General features: G+C 36.8%; 12 protein-coding genes across 12 annotated transcripts; 5 read left to right on the forward strand and 7 right to left on the reverse strand.

The window, feature by feature from the left end:
* Nucleotides 1–58: 58 nt before the first annotated feature.
* BOL3 (Bol3p) lies at nt 59–436 on the reverse strand (the record flags this gene model as incomplete). Its single annotated transcript, XM_003673642.1, has 1 exon — nt 59–436. One exon carries the CDS (start codon nt 434–436, stop codon nt 59–61), a length of 378 nt encoding a protein of 125 aa, XP_003673690.1.
* A 201-nt stretch (nt 437–637) lies between these two features.
* BOL1 (Bol1p) lies at nt 638–1,027 on the forward strand (the record flags this gene model as incomplete). Its single annotated transcript, XM_003673643.1, has 1 exon — nt 638–1,027. One exon carries the CDS (start codon nt 638–640, stop codon nt 1,025–1,027), a length of 390 nt encoding a protein of 129 aa, XP_003673691.1.
* Nucleotides 1,028–1,095: 68 nt separating this feature from the next.
* On the reverse strand, nt 1,096–1,626 carry GCV3 (glycine decarboxylase subunit H; the record flags this gene model as incomplete). Its single annotated transcript, XM_003673644.1, has 1 exon — nt 1,096–1,626. The coding sequence occupies one exon, from the start codon at nt 1,624–1,626 to the stop codon at nt 1,096–1,098; it is 531 nt and encodes a 176-aa protein (XP_003673692.1).
* Nucleotides 1,627–1,883: 257 nt separating this feature from the next.
* Nucleotides 1,884–4,199, reverse strand: PTA1 (RNA-processing protein PTA1; the record flags this gene model as incomplete). Its single annotated transcript, XM_003673645.1, has 1 exon — nt 1,884–4,199. One exon carries the CDS (start codon nt 4,197–4,199, stop codon nt 1,884–1,886), a length of 2,316 nt encoding a protein of 771 aa, XP_003673693.1.
* Nucleotides 4,200–4,541: 342 nt separating this feature from the next.
* ERV46 (retrograde cargo receptor ERV46) lies at nt 4,542–5,819 on the forward strand (the record flags this gene model as incomplete). The annotated part of the gene is made up of 1 exon (XM_003673646.1): nt 4,542–5,819. The coding sequence occupies one exon, from the start codon at nt 4,542–4,544 to the stop codon at nt 5,817–5,819; it is 1,278 nt and encodes a 425-aa protein (XP_003673694.1).
* Nucleotides 5,820–6,242: 423 nt separating this feature from the next.
* On the forward strand, nt 6,243–8,816 carry CDC24 (Rho family guanine nucleotide exchange factor CDC24; the record flags this gene model as incomplete). Its single annotated transcript, XM_003673647.1, has 1 exon — nt 6,243–8,816. The coding sequence occupies one exon, from the start codon at nt 6,243–6,245 to the stop codon at nt 8,814–8,816; it is 2,574 nt and encodes an 857-aa protein (XP_003673695.1).
* A 236-nt stretch (nt 8,817–9,052) lies between these two features.
* CLN3 (cyclin CLN3) lies at nt 9,053–10,672 on the reverse strand (the record flags this gene model as incomplete). The annotated part of the gene is made up of 1 exon (XM_003673648.1): nt 9,053–10,672. One exon carries the CDS (start codon nt 10,670–10,672, stop codon nt 9,053–9,055), a length of 1,620 nt encoding a protein of 539 aa, XP_003673696.1.
* A 2,847-nt stretch (nt 10,673–13,519) lies between these two features.
* Nucleotides 13,520–14,353, reverse strand: CYC3 (holocytochrome c synthase CYC3; the record flags this gene model as incomplete). The annotated part of the gene is made up of 1 exon (XM_003673649.1): nt 13,520–14,353. One exon carries the CDS (start codon nt 14,351–14,353, stop codon nt 13,520–13,522), a length of 834 nt encoding a protein of 277 aa, XP_003673697.1.
* A 615-nt stretch (nt 14,354–14,968) lies between these two features.
* Nucleotides 14,969–16,474, forward strand: CDC19 (pyruvate kinase CDC19; the record flags this gene model as incomplete). The annotated part of the gene is made up of 1 exon (XM_003673650.1): nt 14,969–16,474. The coding sequence occupies one exon, from the start codon at nt 14,969–14,971 to the stop codon at nt 16,472–16,474; it is 1,506 nt and encodes a 501-aa protein (XP_003673698.1).
* A 798-nt stretch (nt 16,475–17,272) lies between these two features.
* On the forward strand, nt 17,273–19,243 carry GEM1 (ERMES complex Ca(2+)-binding regulatory GTPase GEM1; the record flags this gene model as incomplete). The annotated part of the gene is made up of 1 exon (XM_003673651.1): nt 17,273–19,243. One exon carries the CDS (start codon nt 17,273–17,275, stop codon nt 19,241–19,243), a length of 1,971 nt encoding a protein of 656 aa, XP_003673699.1.
* A 130-nt stretch (nt 19,244–19,373) lies between these two features.
* Nucleotides 19,374–22,442, reverse strand: OAF1 (oleate-activated transcription factor OAF1; the record flags this gene model as incomplete). Its single annotated transcript, XM_003673652.1, has 1 exon — nt 19,374–22,442. The coding sequence occupies one exon, from the start codon at nt 22,440–22,442 to the stop codon at nt 19,374–19,376; it is 3,069 nt and encodes a 1,022-aa protein (XP_003673700.1).
* Nucleotides 22,443–22,782: 340 nt separating this feature from the next.
* On the reverse strand, nt 22,783–25,149 carry FLC2 (flavin adenine dinucleotide transporter FLC2; the record flags this gene model as incomplete). The annotated part of the gene is made up of 1 exon (XM_003673653.1): nt 22,783–25,149. One exon carries the CDS (start codon nt 25,147–25,149, stop codon nt 22,783–22,785), a length of 2,367 nt encoding a protein of 788 aa, XP_003673701.1.
* Nucleotides 25,150–25,195: the final 46 nt, after the last annotated feature.

Here is a 25,195-nt window from a genome sequence, read left to right on the forward strand (position 1 = left end):
ATGTATTTACAGGCATAAATAGTATATAATATAGTAGATGTATATCCAACAATGTGAATCATTTGGATGTATCCTTTTTAGTTTGTAATTGTAATCCATGCCATCTAGGAATATCCTCCCTCAAGATCTCATTAATCATTTTGTGTTGCTTAACAGTAGTTAAGGTATTAAATTTATCACTAGTAACATTAATTGAAAACATAGAACCGCACCCGCCGGAGATATCTTGCACTTTCACCAACTTGGGGCTGAGGGCGTCCTGTAGTTTTTTGGTGATCATGATTTCCTCGGGAGTTTGTAATTGTTGTAATAACGATGAGGTACTCGTGAGATTACGACATTGCACTCTCATCAAAACCATAGAGAGAGCTGTCCTGCCGCTGCATTTATTTATTCTAAGCATATTGTATATTGGCCCTTTTGCCTCTTCTACCATTTATTGCTCCCTAAGATAGAGTAACTTCAAGATCATCTCCTCTTAGTGAGTAAGACGATAGAATGATTCACCCAATGGCATCGTTCCATCTCGCGCCGTCACGAAAACCTCGCGTTGTATCCATTAAAAATTGACGTTAGTAATCACCAAACAATCGGCTCTCGACTCAAGTAATTGAAACATTGAGACCGTTCGCCTGGCATGCTTTGTAAGTCCCTGAAATCAACCTTATTGCTCTCCAAAGGCAAACTGTTTTCCACCATGTCTATACCAAACTTACCTGCAAACCAGAGACTGGATGGGCCGATAATTGCCAAGATTAATGCCAAGATTAAAGAGAATTTCCCCGATCTGACACATTATCAAATATTCAATGATTCCTATAAGCATGCCTCACATGAACCAATGAGTACAGCAAAGAATACCACTGAATCACACTTGAGGTTAGAGGTTGTCAGTGATAAATTTCAAGGTATGCCCTTAGTGAAGAGACATAAGTTAATTTATTCGTTGTTAAAGGACGAGATTGAGGTAGATGAAGTACATGCCCTGCAATTAACAACTAAGATTAGTAAAGAATTCAATAAATAAAAGTGAATATTGCATATGTATTTATATATATTCCTAAAATTGAAAAATGAGCTAAAGTTTGAATAGGATTATTCCTCATCATCATGTTTCAAAGATTCCTCATATTGTTCTAAACTTAGTAAATCTTCTCCTTGTTCAATATCCTTAAGATCGGCTACCCTCATTTTTGCAATCCAACCCAATCCTAATGGGTCCTCATTGATCAATTGTGGTTTATTTTCCAAAGCTGTATTGACTTCCAAGATTTCACCATTCACTGGTTGGTAAATTTCAGATGCAGATTTAACAGATTCCACAGAACCCATAGACTCCCCCTTTTCAATTTCACTATTAGGTTCAGGCAATTCAATATAGGTGGCATCACCTAAAGAATCAGAGGCATATTTTGTGATACCGATAAACGCTACTCCATCTTCATGTGCTGCAATCCATTCATGATCTCTCGTATATTTCACAAACTTAGGACCATTTAGAGAGTAACTAAATGGTAATTGGCCTTTGGTTAGAGAATTGGTGGAGATTAGCCTTATCATGGAAAAAGTTTGAGGACATCTTATGGCTGTCCTCAAAACGTTGAGGTTAGCGAACATAGGTATCATTTTTATGGATTCTTTGAGTGTTTATATGGTAGTTAATATCCTAACAAATAATGTAAAGTGAGTATTACTATGGCTTTAAGTAACCGTTTAGCTTCTGTTCCTTATCTTTGTCTAGATTCGAGATGGTGCATCGAAATTTTTTGTTGCACCGGTGTGTCGGATCCCCTTAAACAACAGAGTCAAGGAAAATATGAAAAGAGGTCAAACGTTGGCTCTGGAAAGAAAGTTTTGTATTTTATTATGTAAATAAATATTATCTAACACTTCTTTAATATGGATTGGCACTGAGCCTCCAAGCTGCTATCTTCTGTCATTAACGATTCTAGGAAACTCTTGATAATATCTTTCACGGGAGGTCTAAACATGACCAAAAATTTTAAAGTTTGAAACCCTAATGAATTTCTTGCAGGATCAAGACATATTTGTTTCATCTTATTGAGATGAGCTTCTGTTAATCTTGGCAATTCACTCATCAAACGAATAAAGAATCTTCTATGCTTGTTTTCTATAAATGGGATTAATCCATCCAATAATTTATTGGACCATTTGTCATATGTAGCGTATTCGTTTGTTTCGGACACCATTTCATAATACCATTCTTCGTTCATCCACTCCAGTATGAGTGCAACTCTAGAATCAAAATCCTGTAAACAATATTCGTAGAGTGTATCTCTAATTAGATCTGCCATTTCAACAGAGTCTATGCCAATACCACGGATAGCTAATCTGATTAAAATGTGGAATCCAGATTCTTCATTTTTCCAATCGAGTAATTTCAATTTGTGGAGAAGTTCACTATTAAGTTTGTTATTCAACAATATATTACCGTTATCATTAGGTATATCCTTGATAGAAATAATTCGCGTAATGATACGTTTTAGATTGGCTACCTTATCCTCTTGTGACATTGGTTCTGATTTAAAGATTTGTTTTTCTTCCACCAAGTTGTTAGGTTGATATTCATCTTCCTCTTCCTCTTCATCATCTTCTTCTTCTTTTACTAATCCATTCTCTGTTTTGATTCTTTTACTGTTTTCATTATCCTTATTATCTGTATCTAATTTACGTTTCCTTTCGCCGTCACCAGAGCTTTTAGTCTTGCCCATGAGGTTTGTATATCTTGATGCTACAATAGATAATGCAGAAATAAATCTTGTATTATCCCCACCAGTTCCAGTTAAGGCCTCTAAACATAATTTAATCAAGATATTTTGATCCAACGGGGTTTGGGAATCATTATTAGGCTCTTCATTCTTAAATTTAGACAAATCAAACTTTGAATTGTCACTATTCATAAGGGAAAAAATGGCGCTGTATGAATTATCAATGGCAACAGTTGAAGTATTAAAGATTTTTGTTCTATCATCACCACTAGACTCTAATTTATCCATGGTGTATTTTTGTAGCTTTTTTAGCAAATCATTGTTAGATTCAATTTTCCTCTGTATATCAAGAAATTTTCTACGTGCCAATATATCTGTCTTCTTCTTATCAGGTATCGTATGAGTAAAAAGAGCTTCATCAAAATTCAATATACCCTTTGCCTTAGCTTCTTCACCTATACCAAATAAAGTTTGAGAAATTTTCCCCAATTTGCTATAGAAGTCAACGGCATTATCTCCAAAGATAGTGCCAGTCATATCTTTCTTAATCAATTGATGTTTCATCCCAAATTGAACGAAATTTTTATAACATCTTTCAATCATTCTTTTGCACAGTCTAAATTTTAAAGGAGTCATTCCTTCAACCATATATTTAGCGTCTATATTGAACTTCAGGATTGCAGAAAGAATCCTGACTGTAGTTCGTACTCTGGCTTTCATAATGAATGCAAGACAATTAATTATCCCCATAAATAATTCAGAGCACATCATCACTTCCTCAACCAAGTAGTTTAACAACAAATCTAGATATTTCTTAGCTTCCCTCTCCAAATTCTTCTTCGCTCCTAATACAGGATGATTGTTGGGAATGATGACATTTTTCATGCTTGAATTCTCATCCATATCTGTTGGGGTGATATGAACTATTATCACTTGAGATATAAATTTCACAGAAGCTAATTTACAGCCAAGATTCTTGACGTCATTATTTAAGTCGATGGAATTAAGATCAGTTAATGGATATGTTGTATCCCAATTGGATATGATAAACTTCTTGAACGATGTCATTATCTTCCAAGTATCCTCATTAGAGGTCTTGGAAATTAAATCAATTAATAATGGATATGCATTGGCAAATGTAAGCACAGCAGTCTTATAAGTAACGGGATCTTTTACATTTTGAGCTATGAGATATAGTTCATGTATATGAGAGGATGCAATTAATGATTTTTCAATTGATGATATCTTTGGGTGATTTAAAATTTCATGAAACAAATCGGTGAAGAACCTGGAGAGTGGGATATCTGTGTATTTAGTTAGATATTGCGGAAAGTATATGGTTGAAGTGGTATCTAGTACTTTAGGCAGTGTTTCTTCCGGATTCTTTTCGTGTGCTAACGACCTGGCCTGAATTAAGCCATTCAAATCCGAGTTCGGCATGGCAAGTGTTTCTGATTTTACGCCCTCCATATTCAGCTTAGGTCGTTAATATTCTCGTTCTTAAATTAAGTAGTGTCTAAATAAGTTATTGCTATCGATAGAGATGCTATCAACGTCAATTAATCGATTTGGAGCCTCCAAAAGATAATTTACCTTCTTACTTTTCATAGTTAAGATGTTTTCTGTTCTTTTATTTTTCTGGAAACCAAAGACAAATGTTACCCAGTCACAGTCAGAAATGTACACCTACCAAATAATGAGAAGATAGATGGAAGATCATTGAATACTTCTTATACGTAGGTTACGGTACACTGTTTCAAAAGTAGACGCTAAGAGTATCAATTTTCCAATCACAACTATCATTAGCGGAAGATGCTAGCGGCCAAGAAACGATCAGCCAAATTGCTTTCATTTGATGCATTTGCAAAGACAGAAGAAGAAGTTCGAGTTAGAACGAACACAGGTGGTATAATAACCCTATCATGTATTATAGTGACATTATATCTATTACTAAATGAGTGGTCCCAATTTAATTCAGTTATTACCTCGCCACAATTAGTGGTTGATAGAGATAGAAACTTAAAGTTGGAACTGAATTTTGATGTTACCTTTCCCTCCATCTCGTGTGATTTAATAAATCTGGATATCATGGATGATTCAGGGGAATTACAATTGGATTTACTAGATTCTGCATTTACTAAGATAAGAGTGGATGCTGATGGTAATGAGCTCGGGTCATCTACTTTGGAAGTTGGTACAGATGATTTAGCAAGTGAAGTTCAACAAAGAAATAATGATCCTGATTATTGTGGGTCGTGCTATGGCTCCAAAGTTCAAGATGAGAATGATAAATTACCACGAGAATCTCGTGTATGTTGTCAAACTTGTAACGATGTTAGAGAGGCATACTTAAACATAGGTTGGGGTTTCTTTGATGGGAAAGGAATTGAACAATGTGAAAAGGAAGGTTATGTAGCCAAGATCAATGAACATCTGAAAGAAGGATGTAGAGTTAAGGGACAAACACTATTGAGTCGAATTCAGGGGAACATACATTTCGCACCAGGGAAATCATACACTAGTTATAAAAGATCGACGTCGGCAAGTCATTATCATGATACTTCTCTATACGACAAAACCAGTAATTTGAATTTTAACCATAAAATCAACCATTTAAGTTTTGGGAAGCCAATCGATAAGTTGGATGAGAAAGTTCAGGATCACTCAACAGAATTTTCCATTAGCCCATTGGATGGACGAGAAGTAATTCCAACAGACATTGATACACATTATCATGTTTACTCATATTACGCCAAAATTGTTCCAACAAGATATGAGTTTTTAAACAAAAAGGAGAAGTCGATCGAGACTGCTCAATTTAGTACAACATTCCATTCAAGGCCGTTAAGAGGTGGTAGAGACGCAGATCATCCTACAACGATGCATTCTCAAGGGGGTATTCCTGGTCTCTTTATATATTTCGAGATGTCAGCCGTCAAAGTCATCAATAAGGAACATCATTTCAGAAGCTGGTCTAGTTTCTTACTTAACTGCATTACAACAGTCGGAAGTGTTCTGGCTGTTGGAACCGTCTCTGATAAAATATTCTACAGGGCGCAAAAGTCCTTACAAGGGAAGAAGAATCAATGAGTGGAAACAGGCAATGGCCACTTAAGTTAACAACCTCTGATAGTTAGTATTCTATAGATTTTAATTCAATATTAAGTACTTAACGTTAGATTGATCTAACCTTTTTTCGCGACGTGCGAAACGATCGATTTAACGTTGTAAAATTCTTGAAATTAACTTTATGCAAATGATGATAATGGTTAACTGTAGTCTCAGTGTGTTCCTAATCAACAGAAGCATCTTCCTCAAATTATCCAGGAAATCGTATACCTGCGTGCGATAGGAAATCAATCGGTCGATAGAGTAACCCACCCACTTTGTTGAAATCATAGTTTACACCCGCTGATAGAGATAACTATTCCAGAATTGATAAATATTAACCAGAATTTGTTGAAGCTTGACGTATTACAATCATAAATAGAAAGAATCATATTTTCATAGAACATGGCAATTCATCCGTCATCCAACAAAAAATCATCCTCGACATTATCCATGGCAGATGTCTCTAAAGGTACGAGCTCAGTAAGGCACGTCTCGAAGACCATACAGGTCATGAAACCAAACATTATGAATACAGCTATTACGGAGAAGGACTCCCTTTATTATGTTTGTAAGATGATGAAAAAAAGATTGGCCAGTTTACCTCAATTACAACCATATTTGAACCTTGCATATTCCTCTAGCGAAGTATTAAGCGAAAGGCAATCATTACTATTATCTCAGAAACAACAGTTGTTTGAAAAAGATAGTTCTTCAAATAGTCATAGAAGTGTTTCTTCTGGATTTAGCAATAGAGATAGCAACGATGCAGGAACGGTTACAAACCCTACCTTAAGATCCAGTTCCATATCTGCAAGCAGTTTTAGAGAAGATGCCCTATCATTAGATGGACTAACATACTCAGCATCAGGAACAGGTCATGACCATACTAATAACAATAATTTAGGCAATAACTCAACAATGGAAGGAACATTGTTAACATTTAGCATGGGGATCCTGCCCATTACTATGGATTGTGATCCTGTGACGCAACTTTCACAATTATTCCAACAAGGTTCCTCATTATGTATCATCTTTAACGCAGTTAAGCCACAATTCAAGTTACCAGTAGTATCCTCCGATGATGTTAAGATCTGTAAGAAGTCTATCTACGATTTCATATTAGGTTGCAAGAAACATTTTGCATTCAATGATGAGGAATTATTTACAATATCTGACGTCTTTGCCAATTCCACCAGTCATTTAATGAAAGTCATTGACGTTGTTGAAACTCTAATGAACACAGCACCAGACGTTTTCCCACCTATTGAAAAACTTGAAGAAGCAGAAAGAGAAAATGGTTCTTCTAGCCCCACTACACCTACAGCTAGCAGCGATTACATCAAGATCATCAAAGAATTTGTTGCTACGGAGAGGAAATACGTTCATGATCTAGAAATATTAGAAAAATACAAGAATCAATTGCTCGAGAGCAATTTGATTACTTCGGAAGAATTATATATGCTTTTCCCTAATTTAGGTGACGCAATAGATTTTCAAAGAAGGTTCTTAATATCTTTAGAAATGAACGCCCTTGTTGAACCTTCTAAGCAACGAATTGGGGCTCTTTTTATGCATTCAAAATTTTTCTTCAAGTTATATGAACCTTGGTCCATTGGTCAAAATGCAGCTATTGATTTCTTATCGTCTACTTTGGACAAGCTGACAAATGTAGATTTTGTTATCAATAACAAGTTAGAATTGCAATCGTTTCTTTATAAACCAGTGCAAAGACTATGTCGATATCCTCTTCTATTGAAAGAGCTTCTTTCCACTTTTAACAAAAATGAAAGTTCAAGCGGAAAGACATCGAGTGAACTAGAAATTGCTTTAGATATTTCTAAAAAAATTGCAAGAAGTATCAATGAAAATCAAAGAAGGACAGAAAATCATCAAGTTGTAAAAAAGCTTTATGGGAGAGTTCTTAATTGGAAGGGGTATAGAATTACGAAATTCGGGGAGTTACTTTATTTCGATAAAGTGTTTATTTCCACTAATAATTCAAATGAATCAGAACGTGAATTTGATGTCTATCTTTTCGAAAAAATTATTATTCTTTTCTCTGAGGTAACAAGCAAAAAATCTTCTTCACTAATTTTAAAAAAGAAAAACACTTCATCTACTTTAAACTCTACGTCCTCGTTGACATTGAATTTATCATCTAACAGCAGTTCTTCAAACCATGGTCAACAACCTAAGCATAATTCATTTGATAACCATCACAATTCGTTATCTAACCTAAATGGTCTTTCATATGGTAATAATTCTTTAAGCTCTACGGAACCAAAACTTGATTTGAGAGGTCGTATCATGATTATGAATCTAAATGAAATCAAACCAATAAAACCAAGATCATTAAGCATAACGTGGGAATCAGTAAAGGAACAAGGCAATTTCCTATTGAAATTTAAAAATGAAGAAACAAGAGATAATTGGAGTTCGTGTTTACAATCCTTGGTACGTCGCATAAAGAGTGAATCTTACAAAAGTGTCCATAGTAATGAATTTTCAACATCTTCTTCTTTAGCATCCCCATCGTCAGGTGGTCATAGACACAATCATGATAGTGTTACCTCTGTAAATAGCGGTTACATGAAACACATTTCAGACATGTTGTCACCAGCAAGTAATCAACACAATAGTCACTATCATAATTCAAAAAGGGAGTCAGCGGTTGATAATGAAAGTAAGATACTTTCAGAAAACTACAAAAATACAATTCCAGCAAATTCCATTCTCATAAGAATATCATTTAATTCAGATTTTTATACTGTCTTAATTGATTTAGATGCCACTGTGGAAAAATTATTGGAGATGGTAAGAAAGAAACTGAATCATTTGGGGAAAATTGCCAAAGTCAAATACAAAGATGAAGATGGAGATTATGTTATCTTAGAATCTGAAGATGATTGGATTGTAGCCAAAGAAATGTTAAATGACAATGACGAGAAGATGTTGAACGTATGGGCATATACATAAGTTACTTACTAATATTAATAATTAAAACTTATATCGTATTATATTGTATTATATTACTGTGGTGCAGTATAACAAGGACATTTACAACAATTGAATATGAAAATTCTCTAATTTAATGCGTTTTAGAGTGTTTTTATTGAGGTAGATAATATGTAGTTTCTTATTGTATAGGTAGCTTTATATAAATATTTTTATCTTTGGTTTATTTAAAGATGGATGGTGGTGAATAAATTTGATCATTTATTATATACACGCTTTAATCCTCTTTCCTCTTCAGTAAAATCTATGTCCATTGATGATGAGGATCTTTTATGATGTGTCTTTACGAAAGAGACACTATCAACACTTTTCCTTGGGAACATAGATGGCCTTCTACTATCATTTGTAAATTTCAATTTATTTTGAACTAAAATTGAAGGTGTTGTTGGAGTTAATGGTAGCATTGATGAGATGGCAGGTATTGGTATTGGATATGATAGTGTTTGCTTCTCCAGTGGCATCACTGATGAAGTTGTAGAAGAAGTTGAAGAAGAATTAGAAAAAAGGGAATCAGGCGTTGTAGATGCAAAAATATTGGGAGCCTTATCAGGCGATGCAAATGGGGTAGGTAAAGATGGTCTCTTGAATGAATTATTTAAAACAACAGAACCGATACTTGTTTTCCTGCTGTATTGTGAATGCAAGTCATTAATGGTGTTTAGGTCGACATTAGTTTCATTATAATTATCGCTACCGAAAACATCCATGAAGTTGAGATCTAATTCACAACATTTGTAGAATTCATCCAATTGAATTTGCGCTTGATATTTTTTTAAGGAATCGAATATCTTAGGGGCAATGGAATGAGTTATTGAGTTATTTCTAACGGTATTATTCTGAGTTTTAGTATATTTAAATTTAAAACTAGAAGGATATCTTTCTTCGTCACAGACCAAGTTTAAGAGATCGTTAAAAATTTGTTTGTTAGTATTACCAGCAAGAATATCATCTTGATCTACTAACAAATTAAAATTTTGCCATTGACTCAAATTCTTAAAGTTCAATGCTAAAGTTATTAATTTAACAGCCACGTTAGCTATTAATTGAGTATCATAACTGAGAGAGATGCTTTCATCAAAGGAACACAGTTCGCATAACATTAAAGCACCTAATTTTATTTCATTGACGTTTAAAGCGATATTAGATTTATCTTGAAATAAAATCATATCAATGAATGAATCATAAGTAGGAGCAGAACAAACGGACCAATTGAATGATTTCAATATATGTAATTCCATTTCTTTAAATTGTTGGATAGAATATTGATTACAACAAAGACTTTGTAAAACCTTTAAGGTTGTTGCATGACTTTTCACTTCCCAATATTTGGAACTTATCCATAGTGCAGTTAAAGCCAATAATTGATAATTACAACTTTTCACTATAAATTTGGAAGCATACACGTCCAAGATATTGAAAGTTAAAAACAAAGTTGATGATGAAAGATTCAATCTAGTATGACAGTACATTATGAAATCGAAGATCAAAGCTCTCATTTTCAAATTAATTTGAGGTTGTGAATTGAAACGTTCAAAACTTGACTGAAATGCCTTAGATTCTTCTAGACGGATCAAATGATTCAATTGATCGATGCTATATTCTGAGATAGCTCTATGATGGCATTGTAATTCTCTTTTCATTAAGATTGGATTTCTTGCCATTCTTGTAGCATTTTGCTTTCTAGTATGTGATAGCATCATCATATTGGGATAGCCATTAGCGATTGTGTTTTTGGTAGTTGAAGGTATATTAATGGAATCATCTCTTAAATAGGGTCTTGTTGGTTGTGTTTTAAAATGAATGGACGATAAAGCCATAATATTTCGATGACGATGACGATATAGCTGGATTATGCAAGTTGAAAAAAAATAGATATACGAATGAAAGAATCCAAGGATACAATTTAAAGGATAAATCGATTGATGAAACTAAGGAAACCGGTGAATTGGATCGAACAACGAGGCAGAACAGAAGAGCAGCAGCAATATCGTCAAAGAAATAGAATCAACTTCAATTTACTTTGGAATGTCAAAAGAAAATATTATTTGAAAAGGATCAGGATTATAGAATGCAAAAACAATTTGAAAATCGTTATATTTATAAAGCTGATATCTGCTATAACAAATTGATCGCGATTATGGATGTCTCGCCTCGATAGGGCTTTGATAATAATAATGTCAACGTCGAATTTTCTTAGGTATGGATTACGGTAGCATCACCCACCCGGCTGGCGTTAATCCTCAGTAGACAAGAGAAACTACGCAGAGATATGATTCAACGGGGACAATAAAAACTTGGCTTCAGCTCTCCAGCGTTTACTGGGAAGGTAAAAGAATTTGAAAATTACTTGTGAAGAGCCCCAGGCAGAGACTTAGAAGGAACAACCTCTGTCTAATGAGCCGGACCAGTGTAAGAGGAGGAGGTCGGAGAGGATTTCTTCAGCCCGAGCGCAACAGGTGCTAGTGGGAAATTTTTCCCACTCCAGTGTCATTTTCTGTTCCAGTTTACGCTGGCTGGGTTCATTGGATTTCCCCATTCGGTAATTCCCACAGTTGCTCAAACTACCTGATCCAGTAATAGCGGTCATATTTCCAGGGTTCATCTGTTTTCTCAGTGGCCGTCCCACGGGATTTTCACTGCCGCTATTATCTAACTGAGGCAGTGTCCTCTTTCTTTTTCTCTTTTGCCAGGTGGCTTTTTCCTCTTTCGCTTTTTACTCAAAGCGGAAAAAAGGGAGAGATGCCCTCGTTTTCAGGAAACCGATGAGAAAATTTCCCTAAGGGGTAAAAATTAACTCGTTCTCATTGAAACGCCAAGCCATGATATTGCACAGATTCCCACGTACGGGGGAGATTTAATCTGACATACAAAATCTGCTGCAGCTAATCCTTTCTCGAGGTGCAAAAGACACCGCTACGGGAAATTTCTAGGCTTAGTGCTCCTATTTCCTTTCTTTTGTGGAGGTGAACATGTGTACCTGTAATTTTGCGCCACAGCTTTCTCTGAGGCCGGTAACAATGTCCCGTACAGTAAGTGATAAAAGAGTAATCATGTACAACAGGATTTTCACTCAGCAAGCATTAAAAAGGGAATTATTTAGCGAATCGCTGCAGGGGACTCAGGACCGGTATATGCTCGATGATTAATGGGCATATCGTTGGGCAAAAAGGAGTGCAAATCCACAAAAGGACACAAAAGCGTGCCTATCTTCATCCCAATAGAGATTTTCCTTTCTGGATAAACCCAAGTAATGTTCGTACGATTAAACATTAAAGAGTTCCTGCAATTCAAACGTTAACGGGGATTAGCATGTATTATGCATATTATCCACATCCAATAACTTCGGATTTAATAACAATTATAAAAGAATGCATAATACCACTACTGAAGCTAGAAGAAAGTTTGCAGGAGTACATCCGTACGTACGTCATGTTGCTTTCTCCAAATTCAGCATATTTACATACATGTTGTTTGTAAAAAATTAAGCTTCAAGAGACTAGAGTAAACAAACAAGAAAGATTTTCCTGATTTTGAAAATGTGGCTCAAAGAAAAATCGTTTGTTCTCTTCGGAACCAACGGGTGGTTTGTTGACATTTATATCGGTTGTTCTGTAACGCAAATATACTTGCTGAAAGTTGTTTCTGTTTTTGATCCTCCATGGGAATGAATGTCCTGCTTTCAAAATAAGAATAAAGTACTTCCTCAAAGTACCACATATGTTCAGTACCGGTATGAATAATTCACTGGAGAAAAAGTCATTTATCTAGTGATACTTAGCACGATCCAAGCTTCATTCTCATTATAATTTCGAATTTTCTTCAAATTTTGAAGGAACTTTATGCTGGGTTTACAATTGAGTGTTTATCTAATCTACTTGATGTCTTTATTTCTCCAAGGTATATATTGATTGAAAATTAAGATGCATCTTTTTTGTTATAGAAATTTGAGTGTTTCCCTTTTAAGCCCTGGCGGCTTTTTCTAGAAACAGTATTCTACGGTTAATAAAAGTTTTTAATCAGAAAATGAATTTAAAGATTTGAAAGGAACATTTAACCTTGTCAAAGGCTTCATTCGTCTCTCTCTCTCTCTCGCTGATAATACGCGATAAACAACTTCTGTCCACTTGCAAATCATTAACAACGTATAAAACCGTGAAATTTTCTTACTTATTTTCAGAAACCTGTTCTACAACAGTTTTTTTTACAATTTTCTATTCAACGTAATAAACGCTTGACTTGTTTATTTTCTTGACTGATTCGTTTTACATTCAATCTATTAAGAATTGACATGCTTTCCCTTTTAAGCACGGCGCTACCACTTGTTACGATGATTAGTTTCTAAAACTTTTCTTAAGAAATGAATTTTGGATAGAAAACGAGATATTTCTTCAAGGATAGAGCGTAACAATAAACATACAAGTAACAAATTAAAAATCAGTGCTTGTTAAATTCTTATTGTAAACTTCTTGAAGATTTCAAAAAAATCAAAACGAAATATTTTTTATTTTTTAGGACCTAAAATTAAAGGAGAATTAAAATTCAAAATAAACAATAATTTATTCACAGGAGGATTTTCTATTTAAAATAAAAACGTAGTAGATAATCAACACATATCTACAATAATAAAGAAATTACATTCATATAATATATATTTGCTATCCATTTCATTCATCTTTATCAAAATATTTTCGAAGAATAGGCTTTGTAAAATGATTAAAACGGTCTTTGGCATTTTCAAAATTATCTAATGCAGGTCGGACATCAATATTAAAAGTTGGCATCCCATTCTCGTCATCAGGACCACCATAATAATCTAACACATACCTTACTTTCTTATAACCTGGATTTTCCACGTCATTTGATGTGGGTTCACCTCTTAGCACAACCCAATCATGTCTATCGAAGGGTAACTCGCTAGAATACTTTGATGGAAATATATTAGAAAGGAAATGGTGCCATCTAGCCTTTGGACTCAAGGAATCGGGTCGTCCCGTGAATTTTAATAATTTGGGCATTGTTTGGTTTTGTTCAGTATAAGGTTTCTCCCATTTGAGGATTTCCTCCCAGGATCCTTCATTTAGGAAATTATGAACATAAACCATTGATTCAACTGCGTCCTCTGGGATTTCCTCACCTGTATTTTGATCAATCTTCCCCTTTCTAACCATGGCATTGTACATTTGTTGCGGAGAGGGATATTCCCAATTTTGAGAAGGATCTGATCCTCTGGGAATAGATGATATTGTACGATCTTTAGGTAGCTCCAATCGTTGCGTGGAATGCTTATCTGATGATATGGAAAACGGCATATTATTTAGAGGATTGATATTTTCTGCATCCTTATGCATAACGGGACATGCGCTACTATCATCCTTGGATGTATTGTTATGACCCATTACCGGACATAAACTTATGTCACCGGACATCATGTCCTTACTTGGCAGCGAACCTCCTTGCACAGTGATAGCATTTGTGGGTGTTGCCCAAAACCAACCCATTTTTTTATTTTTATTAGATCTCGAGTATGGTTTCCTTACTCTAATGTGTAGGTGCTTGCACCGTAAGATATTAAAACTGCACTAATGAGGGTCCCCTACTGATCAAACCAATTAAAGATCCTGAAGGAATTTCAAAACGTTACCCGAATATATTACATAATCTAAAATTATTATTTGACGAACCCAAGCACGTGCCAAAACACCCAGACCCCCAGAGACAGTGGAAGCTGTTTTTTTCAGTTTTTTCTTTGTCACATTCCTTGCTTCTCAGCATCCACTGGACTCAATCCGTGCATCTGGACACAAGAAGACGTCAAAGGCTTGTGATGATGGCGAACACGTTCCCTCTCGTGGGCTAACAATATGCGGTAGCACACTGCGACAAATACGTCTTAAAGTTGCGTTATCAACTTCACTGTCCTTACGGTTGTTGAAAAAATATGAAAAATTTCTGACTTCATATGGATCTAATCTATAAAAGATGTTCATCATAATATATATTCTTGATGGTTTACAGTATATAGCATTTTTTTCACTTCCGTTACTACTCTTTGTCACTTATTTTAGTCTTTTTTTCAGTTCTTCAGAGCATTAAACATCTCATATACTACAACAATGGAATCCAGATTAGCCAGATTAACCACTTTACAAGTTACCGCCGGTGACAACTTAAGAAGAACCTCTATTATTGGTACTATTGGTCCAAAGACCAACAACCCAGAAGTCTTGGTTGCTCTAAGAAAGGCTGGTTTGAACATTGTCCGTATGAACTTCTCTCACGGTTCTTACGAATACCATCAATCCGTTATTGAAAACGCCAGAAAGTCTGAAGAACTTTACCCAGGTAGACCATTAGCTATTGCTTTGGACACCAAGGGTCCAGAAATCAGAACTGGTACCACCACCGGTGAAGTTGACTACCCAATTCCACCAAACCACGAAATGATCTTCTCTACTGATGAAAAGTACGCTAAGGCTTGTGATGACAAGGTTATGTTCGTCGACTACGCTAACATCACCAAGGTTATCTCCAAGGGTAAGATCATCTACGTCGATGACGGTGTGTTGTCTTTCGAAGTTTTGGAAGTCGTTGATGGTAAGACTTTGAAGGTTAAGTCCTTGAACGCCGGTAAGATCTGTTCTCACAAGGGTGTTAACTTACCAGGTACCGATGTCGATTTGCCAGCTTTGTCCGAAAAGGATAAGGCTGATTTGAGATTCGGTGTTAAGAACGGTGTCCACATGGTCTTCGCTTCTTTCATTAGAACCGCTCAAGATGTTTTGACCATCAGAGAAGTCTTAGGTGAAGATGGTAAGGACATCAAGATTGTTGTCAAGATTGAAAACCAACAAGGTGTTAACAACTTCGACGAAATCTTGAAGGTCACTGATGCCGTTATGGTTGCCAGAGGTGATTTAGGTATTGAAATTCCAGCCCCAGAAGTCTTAGCTGTCCAAAAGAAATTGATTGCTAAGTCTAACTTGGCCGGTAAGCCAGTTATCTGTGCTACCCAAATGTTGGAGTCTATGACTTACAACCCAAGACCAACCAGAGCTGAAGTTTCCGATGTCGGTAACGCTATCTTGGATGGTGCTGACTGTGTTATGTTGTCTGGTGAAACCGCCAAGGGTAACTACCCAATCAATGCTGTCACCACCATGGCTGACACTGCTTTGATTGCTGAACAAGCCATTGCTTACCAACCATTGTACGATGACTTGAGAAACTTGACTCCAAAGCCAACTTCTACCACTGAAACCGTTGCTGCTTCCGCTGTTGCCGCTGTCTACGAACAAAAGGCCAAGGCTATCATTGTCTTGTCTACTTCCGGTACCACTCCAAGATTGGTCTCCAAGTACAGACCAGACTGTCCAATTATCTTGGTTACCAGAAACCCAAGAGCTGCTAGATTCTCTCACTTGTCTAGAGGTGTTTTCCCATTCGTCTACGAAGCTGACTCCGTTGCTGACTGGACTGAAGATGTCGAATTGAGATTGAAGTTCGGTATTGAAAAGGCCATCGAAATGGGTGTCATGAAGAAGGGTGACACTTACGTCTCCATTCAAGGTTTCAAGGCTGGTGAAGGTCACTCCAACACTTTGCAAGTCTCTAACGCTTAAATGATTTAATTAATTATTAATGCACTTTTTTAATTATATATCATTTTTAACTTTTAGTTTACGTATTACTTTATAAGATTTCCTCATAGAATAAAGAGATTTCAATGTCAGTTTTCTTTCTTAAAAATTATTTAGTTGTTAACATAGTCATCTTAAAAAACAAGCCATTGTAACCAGACTAAGCTATTTAATAATGAGTTCTTCTAATATTCAATAAGAGTAAGAAAGAGAACGTTGTGAATTGGATAGAAAGGGTGCAGAGACTCCTATTCATAGATTAGAAGAAGAGAACAGAAACAATATCAACTAAATTATTCGGATGCTTGTCACTAAAAGAATTTGAAACTAAAATTAATGTAAATCCATAGTATAAGCGAAAAAAGATATCAAGCTCTAATGCAATCGTTGAAAATGGAAATCCATAGAAAACATTGAATGTTCTCAAACAGCTGATGTAAAAATCATTTAAAATAGTAAAGATAAAAACATTCATTAAAACCAAAAAAGGAACCGCGGTTAAAAAAAATTCTGCACTTCACATACATATATAGCTGGTAGAATAACGTCAAAAGCAGAAGTAATCTGCACCAAAAAGTTTTACGATAGGAAACTTAGTTGCTGCCATCAACTTTGTTTACCATGTTACGCTCCCTCAGACATTATGAACCCATCTCTCCATTTTTGGTGACATTTTCTGATTTGGCGCGAAGACTAATTTACTGGTGAAATCGGCGGGTCTTTTAACATGAATCCCTGACAACCAGTTTGACAAGACATCGCAATAAACAACCCCGCTCAATGACCAAAGAGACCATCACCATTGCCATATGCGGGGACAAGGGTGTCGGGAAATCCAGTCTTGTTCTTTCGTTGGCTAAGGGACGCTTCCTCTCCAACCTGCAAGACGTGATACCGGCGGTGACGATACCGAGAGACTTTTCCTCGAACCCATACTCTGTTAGGAGGACCATATTGGTCGACACGTCCGAAGCTGAGCCGGAGAAGTTGCAAATGGAATTGAGGAATGCCGATGTGATTTGGCTTGTATACTGTGATCGCGAGTCGTATGAACGGGTGTCGCTCCATTGGATGATGATGTTCAGGTCTATGGGACTGAATATCCCTGTTGTCCTTTGTAAGAACAAGTGCGACGAGTACCCCGGGGGTGACGTTTACTCGAACTCTGTGGCTTTGGATGATACCAAGATCGAGGACGAGGAATTCATTCCGATCCTGATGGAGTTTAAAGAGGTGGACACATGCGTGAAAACGAGCGCTAAGAACCAGTTCAACGTAAATCAGGCGTTCTACCTGTGCCAAAGGTCCATCACCAACCCAATAGCTCCGCTGTTTGACTCCAGAATTGGGGAGTTGAAGCCGCTGGCTGTGAATGCTCTGGAGAGGATATTTCTGCTGTCAGACAAGGACCAAGACAACTATCTCAATGACGCTGAGATGATGGCGCTTCAAAAGAAATGTTTCAACAAGAGCATCGATGTGGCCGAGCTGAGTTTTATCAAGAAGATCTTATCTGACATATCGTTGAACCCGCATGAATTTATCAATACTCCGTTGTATGTTCCTGATAGAGGACTGACGCTGGACGGGTTTCTCATGTTAAATAGGATCTATACAGAGAAGGGCAGACACGAAACCACGTGGGATCTCCTGAGGGCATTCCATTACACAGACTCGCTTTGTATAAACGATAAGGTGCTCTATCCCAAGCTAAATGTGCCAGACACATCGAGCGTTGAGTTGAGTCCGAAGGGTTATCGATTTTTAGTGGAGCTATTCCGTCGATTTGACAAAAACAACGATGGGGGGCTGAACGAGGAGGAATTGCAATTTCTGTTCAGGCGCACTCCTGGGCTTCCCTACCTATGGACGGCGACAAACTTCCCGTTTTCCACTGTGGTCAATAACAGAGGCTTCATCACACTGCAGGGTTGGTTGGCGCAGTGGAGTATGACGACGTTTCTCGACTACAAGATAACGACTGCGTACCTAATATACTTTGGCTATGAGGACGACGTTAAAGAAGTGCTGCATGTCACGAAAGCCAGGAAGATGAGGCGGCGAAAAGGGAGGCTGTATAGATCTCCAGTAAGCGATCGGAAGGTGTTCAACTGTTTCGTAGTTGGGAAGCCCAACAGCGGCAAGAGCTCCCTTTTGGAGTCGTTTCTGGGACGGGTCTTTGCCGAGTCGTATTGCCCAACGATCAGACCCAAGATTGCGGTCAACAGTTTAGAATTGAAAGGGGGGAAACAGTATTATCTGATCCTGCAGGAATTTGGTGAGCAGGAATCGGCTATCCTAGAAAATAAAGAAAAGCTGAGTGAGTGCGACGTAGTTTGTCTCACCTATGACTCCAGTGACCCGGAATCGTTTTCTCACCTCGTTGAGCTTCTGGACAAATACAGGTACCTGCGAGATCTTCCTCTCGTATTTGTTGCGCTGAAGGCGGACCTGGATAAGCAGCAGCAACGGTGTTCCATTCAGCCCGATGTTTTTACTGATTCACTTTTCCTTGACCATCCGTTACACATTTCGTCAACCTGGGCGGCGTCCTTGAATGAACTATTCATAAAAATCACCGAGGCTGCATTGGTTCCCGGTGAAAGTACTCCGGGATTTCCACCGGAAGAACGAACTAGCGATACAGATTATAGGCAGACGGCCGTAATTCTGGGCTCTGCAGTTGGGTTTATTTCGTTGCTGACGTTCACGATGGTGAAATTACTGAAACCGGCTAAATTTAGCCGCTAGTTGATGACGAACAAAGACATAGATGTTTTACTAATAATATTCATAAATATATAACAAGCATACTTTTCAAGTACCATAAACAAAATTCATTTAACGATTACAAAATATGTAAGTTTTTTGACACGCACCCCTAAGTGAAGTCGTTTCCAAATAGAAAATCATAATCAAACAAATCCAAACCGCCGAAGAATCCAGTGAAATCCGTTTGTAATCCGTTTGTGCCAGCACCAACACCACCACGTCCAAACTGTGGGGGAATTGACTCACCATTCAAAGGTGGAGTTGGAGTCATATTGGGACCGCCATTGATAGGAGTGTTATTCACTTGAGTCGAATTTTGACTGATTAATGCTGCGGTGGAAAGCTTGCCTAAATTTCCTAAAGATGAATTCCAATCATAAACAGGATTTGAATATTTTGTAGCTACTGGTTGAGCTAACGGTACTGATGTTTCTGAACTAGACGGTTGGGAGGGTGGTTTGTTTCCGTATCCTTGAACACCTAATGATGCATCAATTACATTTTGCCTTAGGTTTGTGATATCATTCATACTGAATTGTACAATATGGTTTTTTAACTTAAGATCATCTATTAAACTTTCCTTTTTATCTGCTTCAAAACCAATTGTCATGGTCAACGTTTTGACAATTCTCTGATGAATATGTCTCATGTGAACCATTTCAAATATACCAAGCCACAATTCCCCCTTTCTCATTCTTTGTATTATTACATCGCATAATGCAAGCATCTTGAACACGGAGAAGAAAGTAAATCGCAAGTGCTGAGATGCTAAGATATGGATATTCTCTAATGCACTTTCTAAATCCTTATGGAGAGCATTTAAGCTTTCTATTCTTTTATTTATTTCATCTAATGCAGCATAGTCTTCCTTGTTTGGATATTCCTGATATTCTGAAAATAACATATTACCACCTAGACTTATCCTCAAGATAATACCTAACAAGCTAAAGATGGTACTTGGCAGAGCTAACTGAATAAACTTCGTGATATTATATGTGGTTAAAGGAGACAAACAATCATCATATTCTCCCTTGAAGAATTTATTAAAATCAGTAATCAATGCCAATGCATATGTGCATGTTTTTGTGAAGTATTTATAGTAGTAAGGCAGTAATGATGAACTTTTATTCTTTGCCATTTCAGATTCAAAATATAGGAATAATGCGGCCGCTGTTCTTAACATCATTAATCTAAACATAATTCGGCTATGAATAGACGTGGAGTTTATAGTTGCCAAAAAAAGTAAATGTGACTTTAGGCTTTCAGGTGTTTGTTCTTTGCTAATATTTATTTCCTTTAGATTTATTATTGGAAAATTGGTCTCAATGAAAGTACGAGTGGTTTCTGCCAGATTATCAATTGCGCTCAAGGGAAAGTCATTGTTGTATGACATAGTCAAATTATCCAGATCCGATAATAATAATGCCAGTCTTACCCTTTTGAAAGAATATTCATGTATACTGATTAATCTTTCATCCATTGTTGGTTTTGCATCAGCCTTTACTCGGGCAATATATTTCTCAGCAGCGGCTGGATCCTTTACGTCAATAAACAAATCCATCAATGCCATCGATGATACTGAATGTCTCCCTTTCAAACTAGATTCAAATGAACACACGGTCACAATGCCAATCCACAACAACCTTCTATGATTTAATATCCTTCTATCTGACAAATTTGGATCCTGTAACTGTGGAAAATCAGATGGATCTCTATGTAACCCAATGGAAGTTGCCAGCATCATTATTAAGCTGCCAATTACATCGGTGGGATGTTCTAAAAAGAAATCACCTTCTTCCGGTGAGAATACAAAAAATGACCATATATATAGCAAACAAGTGATAATGTTTTCGTTAGCACATGCACACCAATCTTCAGAAGCGAGACAACGTTGGGCGAGTAAAATTGCATCATTAGGAATTGGATATTTAACTATTATATCCTTGGTAAATTGCAAGTTGTCATCCTGAGGAATTTCTTCCACCAAACTTATAGAAATGTATGCCAATTTCAAAATTACCAGCAACATACACATGTTTTCAACTTTAGATCTTAGTCTTGTATTTCCTAATTTTATCTTTATTTTAGTTGGATCTTCTTCATTGGGGAAAATGGTAGTAGCTATTGATTCTTCAAACATTTCTTGTTCCATAAAAGGTAAATTGGGATAAACATATTCTGCAAAGAATGCCTTATACTTCATTATAATCTCATAAGGTGGTAGAATCTGTTCAAATTCATTAATAAATGTTTTCAGAAGCTCTGAATATTCACCATCAGCGGGACAATGATCCTCAAGGTGTTGGTGACCCACAGTATTATAAAGCATAGAAAGAATCATCCCCACTTTTAGATTCCTAGTTGAATTTGTATTTTGTAGTATTCGATCCGTAAATTCGTTGACCTTTGCCTCTTGTGATGGATTTTGACATTGTTTCACTAAGATTTCCTTCAATTTCAATGCGTTCGTTGTCACACTCGGCTGGGTTCTTGAAATATTTGCATTTGCAGTTAAGGCTGGAATCATTGTATTTTTAGAAGGGTCTAGAAATACGGACGAAATTAGAGTGGAAATAAACTTATCTTGAATAAGAATATAATTCTCGGAAAGAGGTTTAACTTCTCTCTTCATCACTTTACTCATGATCATAGTGGGATTGTTTTTATATAAGTTCACCATGATATCATCCTTCGTTGCATGGGTTGCCTTTTGCAATGGAACTGTAGATTGAGTTTTCAATCGTTTATCTATCGTTTGATTATCGACTCTATCTAATTCTTCCTCTTTCACATAGGAAGAACTTCTTTTGAACCCATTAGATTTCCCATTCGTCTGTTCCTTTTCCTCCAGTAATTTCATAGCTTTATTTTTCCAATATTCCACATCATTCTCTAATCTCGTAATCTTGGCATCCTTACTTGGTATTCTTGGAGGAGGTTGTTTCGCCACGTCATAAACACATGCTAAATTCTGTTTAACACACCTCGTACAGGCAGGCTTCTCTTTATCACATTTAGTCTTGGCCTTTCTGCACTCCTGACATACAAATGAGATTCTATTTCTTTTCTTTATTTGACGATTGCTACCTCCAGCTGCGGGGCTTGAAGTGGAATTACCCGAAGATACTTGTTCTTGAGGTGGAGACATGGCAACCGTACCCAGGGGTGACATAGACATGTATTTCAATGGATTGAGTGGGTTTGTAGAGGGTCTTATTTGCTCTTTGAATAAAAGTGTCAAAAAATGATCGTGGAAGGTTTATTTCACTACATGAATGACTTTATTCACGCATTTAAGTTGTTAATAACCGAGGCGCCGGAAAATCTCCGCCCTAAACGAGTTTTTTCCTTCATACGTAAAATAGTTATAAAGTTATTTGTTTTAAAATACATAACTGGTTATTATACAATTTAGCTTATTTGGTCAAGGGGAGAAGAAATAAACATCGTCCTTTATATGCAAAAAATAAAAACATAGAGTCCATTCAAGTAACATTTGCTTGCTTGCTTGCTTTTCTTCATAGGAACGAATTATCATTCATGTATTGAGAATGGTTTCCTGCACCACTATAGAAACTGTTTTCTGGTTTCCTCAATTTGAAATTTCTATTAGCCGCTGATGACCCCGTTGTCGGTATCTTGAAGTTACCTTGGTTCATTGTAGCTGGAGTACCATTACCGAACACAGCAGATGCTGGTTTCGCTGGTTGTTGTTCATCAGTGATGATCTTATTGAGTCCATTTGTAGTGGTGGAACTTTCTTCATCCAAATCTTCATCGAATAGTAATCTACTGCTACGATTTGTTGGGTTCTTTAATGCAAATGTATCATCACGGATCATCTTTTCCTGTTCTGTTTCATTGGTGTCCATGACAGCTTGTCTTAATTCAAACAATTCCGCTTCTGATTTATTGTTATCATAATTCATGACACCTTCACCATTTTGAATCTTTGGAATGAAAGATACACGATCGTCCTTCATTGGTTGATAACGGATGTCAGGGTTTCTATGAATTAATGCTAATGCACATGTCACAATGGTGAAACAAAGTAAGAATAGGGCAAACACAGCATTCAAGACGAACAAAATGACAGCCATGACGGAGGACACAATAGCAGGTTGTTTGAACAAATTAGAAAAGAAAAGGAAGAAGATGGAATTAATCAAATTAACCAAATGGATGGCGATGTTAAAGATATTTGTTCTCTTATCCAAATATGGTCTGATCCAACATAGGACCACGAAATAGATCAATTCAATGACGAAGATAACCATTGCCTGTGCCTTACCTTGATTTTGTAACACTGCAACAAATAGAGATCTTAAGAAAGCGTATGATAACATGGGCACTAACCACCAGAAGGCATCAGCTCTAAATTGAACGTAAAGGAACCCATAACGATTCAAGAAATGAGAATCGGAATATAATAGGTATGCAGGGTTTTTGTATAGACGTAATGACTCCCTACCCTTTATCATGACTCTTGTAGTACCGTACATTAATAAACCTGTGATGACAATGAATATTACCACGGCATCAACCACTACCGCTGGAGAATCCGCTTGAGTGAATTCCCAAATAGTTAATAAGGAAATTTGTGGGAATGCAATGATAGCCAATCTAAATAACGTCCCCTTAATGATACTCCCCCAATTTTTCCTATATTGAAAGAAATTAGAAGTCTCAGCCATAATTCTAGCTCTGGTTAACACTTCAATCAAAGCTTTAAAGAAGATCATGGATACGATGACGACGAATAGGAAAAACAAGAAAAACACAGTACCTGTGAGGAAGAAATTTGATAATTCGATGTTTGCCTTGAATGCGACACGTTGAATCCCCCTCAGGACGATGATTCTTGTTGAGTAAACGCTAGAGTCACGTTCATTTGTAGTATATAAAGATGAATCATCCAAGATTTTGTCGAAATTATAATCATCAGCGGATGCCACTGTGATGGAGGATCTCTTTATGAAATTCATAATGTCTCTTTTCCTCTTTTGCACGGAAATGGAAAGGATATTTTTATTTGATGCGACCACGGTAGATACCCCATTAGTTGCTTGCACGTACCAATTAAATATAGATTGCATGAATCCTGCGTTAATGATCCCCATGGACCATTGGAAATTTTGAGTCCATGCAGCAGCGATAGGTGGTACTCTTGAGACCCCCATCATTGCCGTAATGGCTAAATTTTGGAAATAGATGAACAATGAGATAGAATTGGACGCGATATGAGCAGAAGTGGCACTATAACCTATAACTGAGACAAACCCGGATGTTAAGACACCAATACCAGATACGGCAGCGATGGGCCATGAGGCATATTTAGTCTGTACGGTTTTATCATTAGAGACAATGGCTTGAACACATGCCAAGGGTGTAGAGAAGGATGTATCATTTTGAGAATAAGCCACGACACGCACTTGAGCATCTAAATCAGGGACGGTATATGCAATGCCGGGTACTTGTTTCAATACATCTGCATCAATTTGGTATGATGATCTGACATCGATTCTTCCTGCGGAAAGAGGGCACAGAGAGACTTCATTTAATGTACATAGATCGAAAGATTGCTTCATGACGTTAAGACCGTATGTGATTAATTCGGCCTTGACGATGACGTTTTCATTGATGGTAGTGGTGGCATCGACGTTAAATATGACAGTATTATTGTGAGGATAGTATCTGACATCGAAGAAGGATGCTGTAAATTGTGAGTTATCCATACATGTTAATAGTGAGGATGTCTTTAGCAGCTTGGAAGGCACCTTCTCTTTCTTAGTAGTGGAGTTTGAACTATTACTACTGGCTAGTACATGATTATTAAACGGGAATATTATCAGTTGGAAAAGATACAGTAACAGGAGCGACTTCATAGTTGTGGATGTTGCTGTTTTGGTAAGAGTCCCTTGCCAAATATTG

The sequence above is a fragment of the Naumovozyma castellii genome, chromosome 1, assembly GCF_000237345.1.
Source record: "Naumovozyma castellii chromosome 1, complete genome".
Classification (NCBI taxonomy): domain Eukaryota; kingdom Fungi; phylum Ascomycota; class Saccharomycetes; order Saccharomycetales; family Saccharomycetaceae; genus Naumovozyma; species Naumovozyma castellii.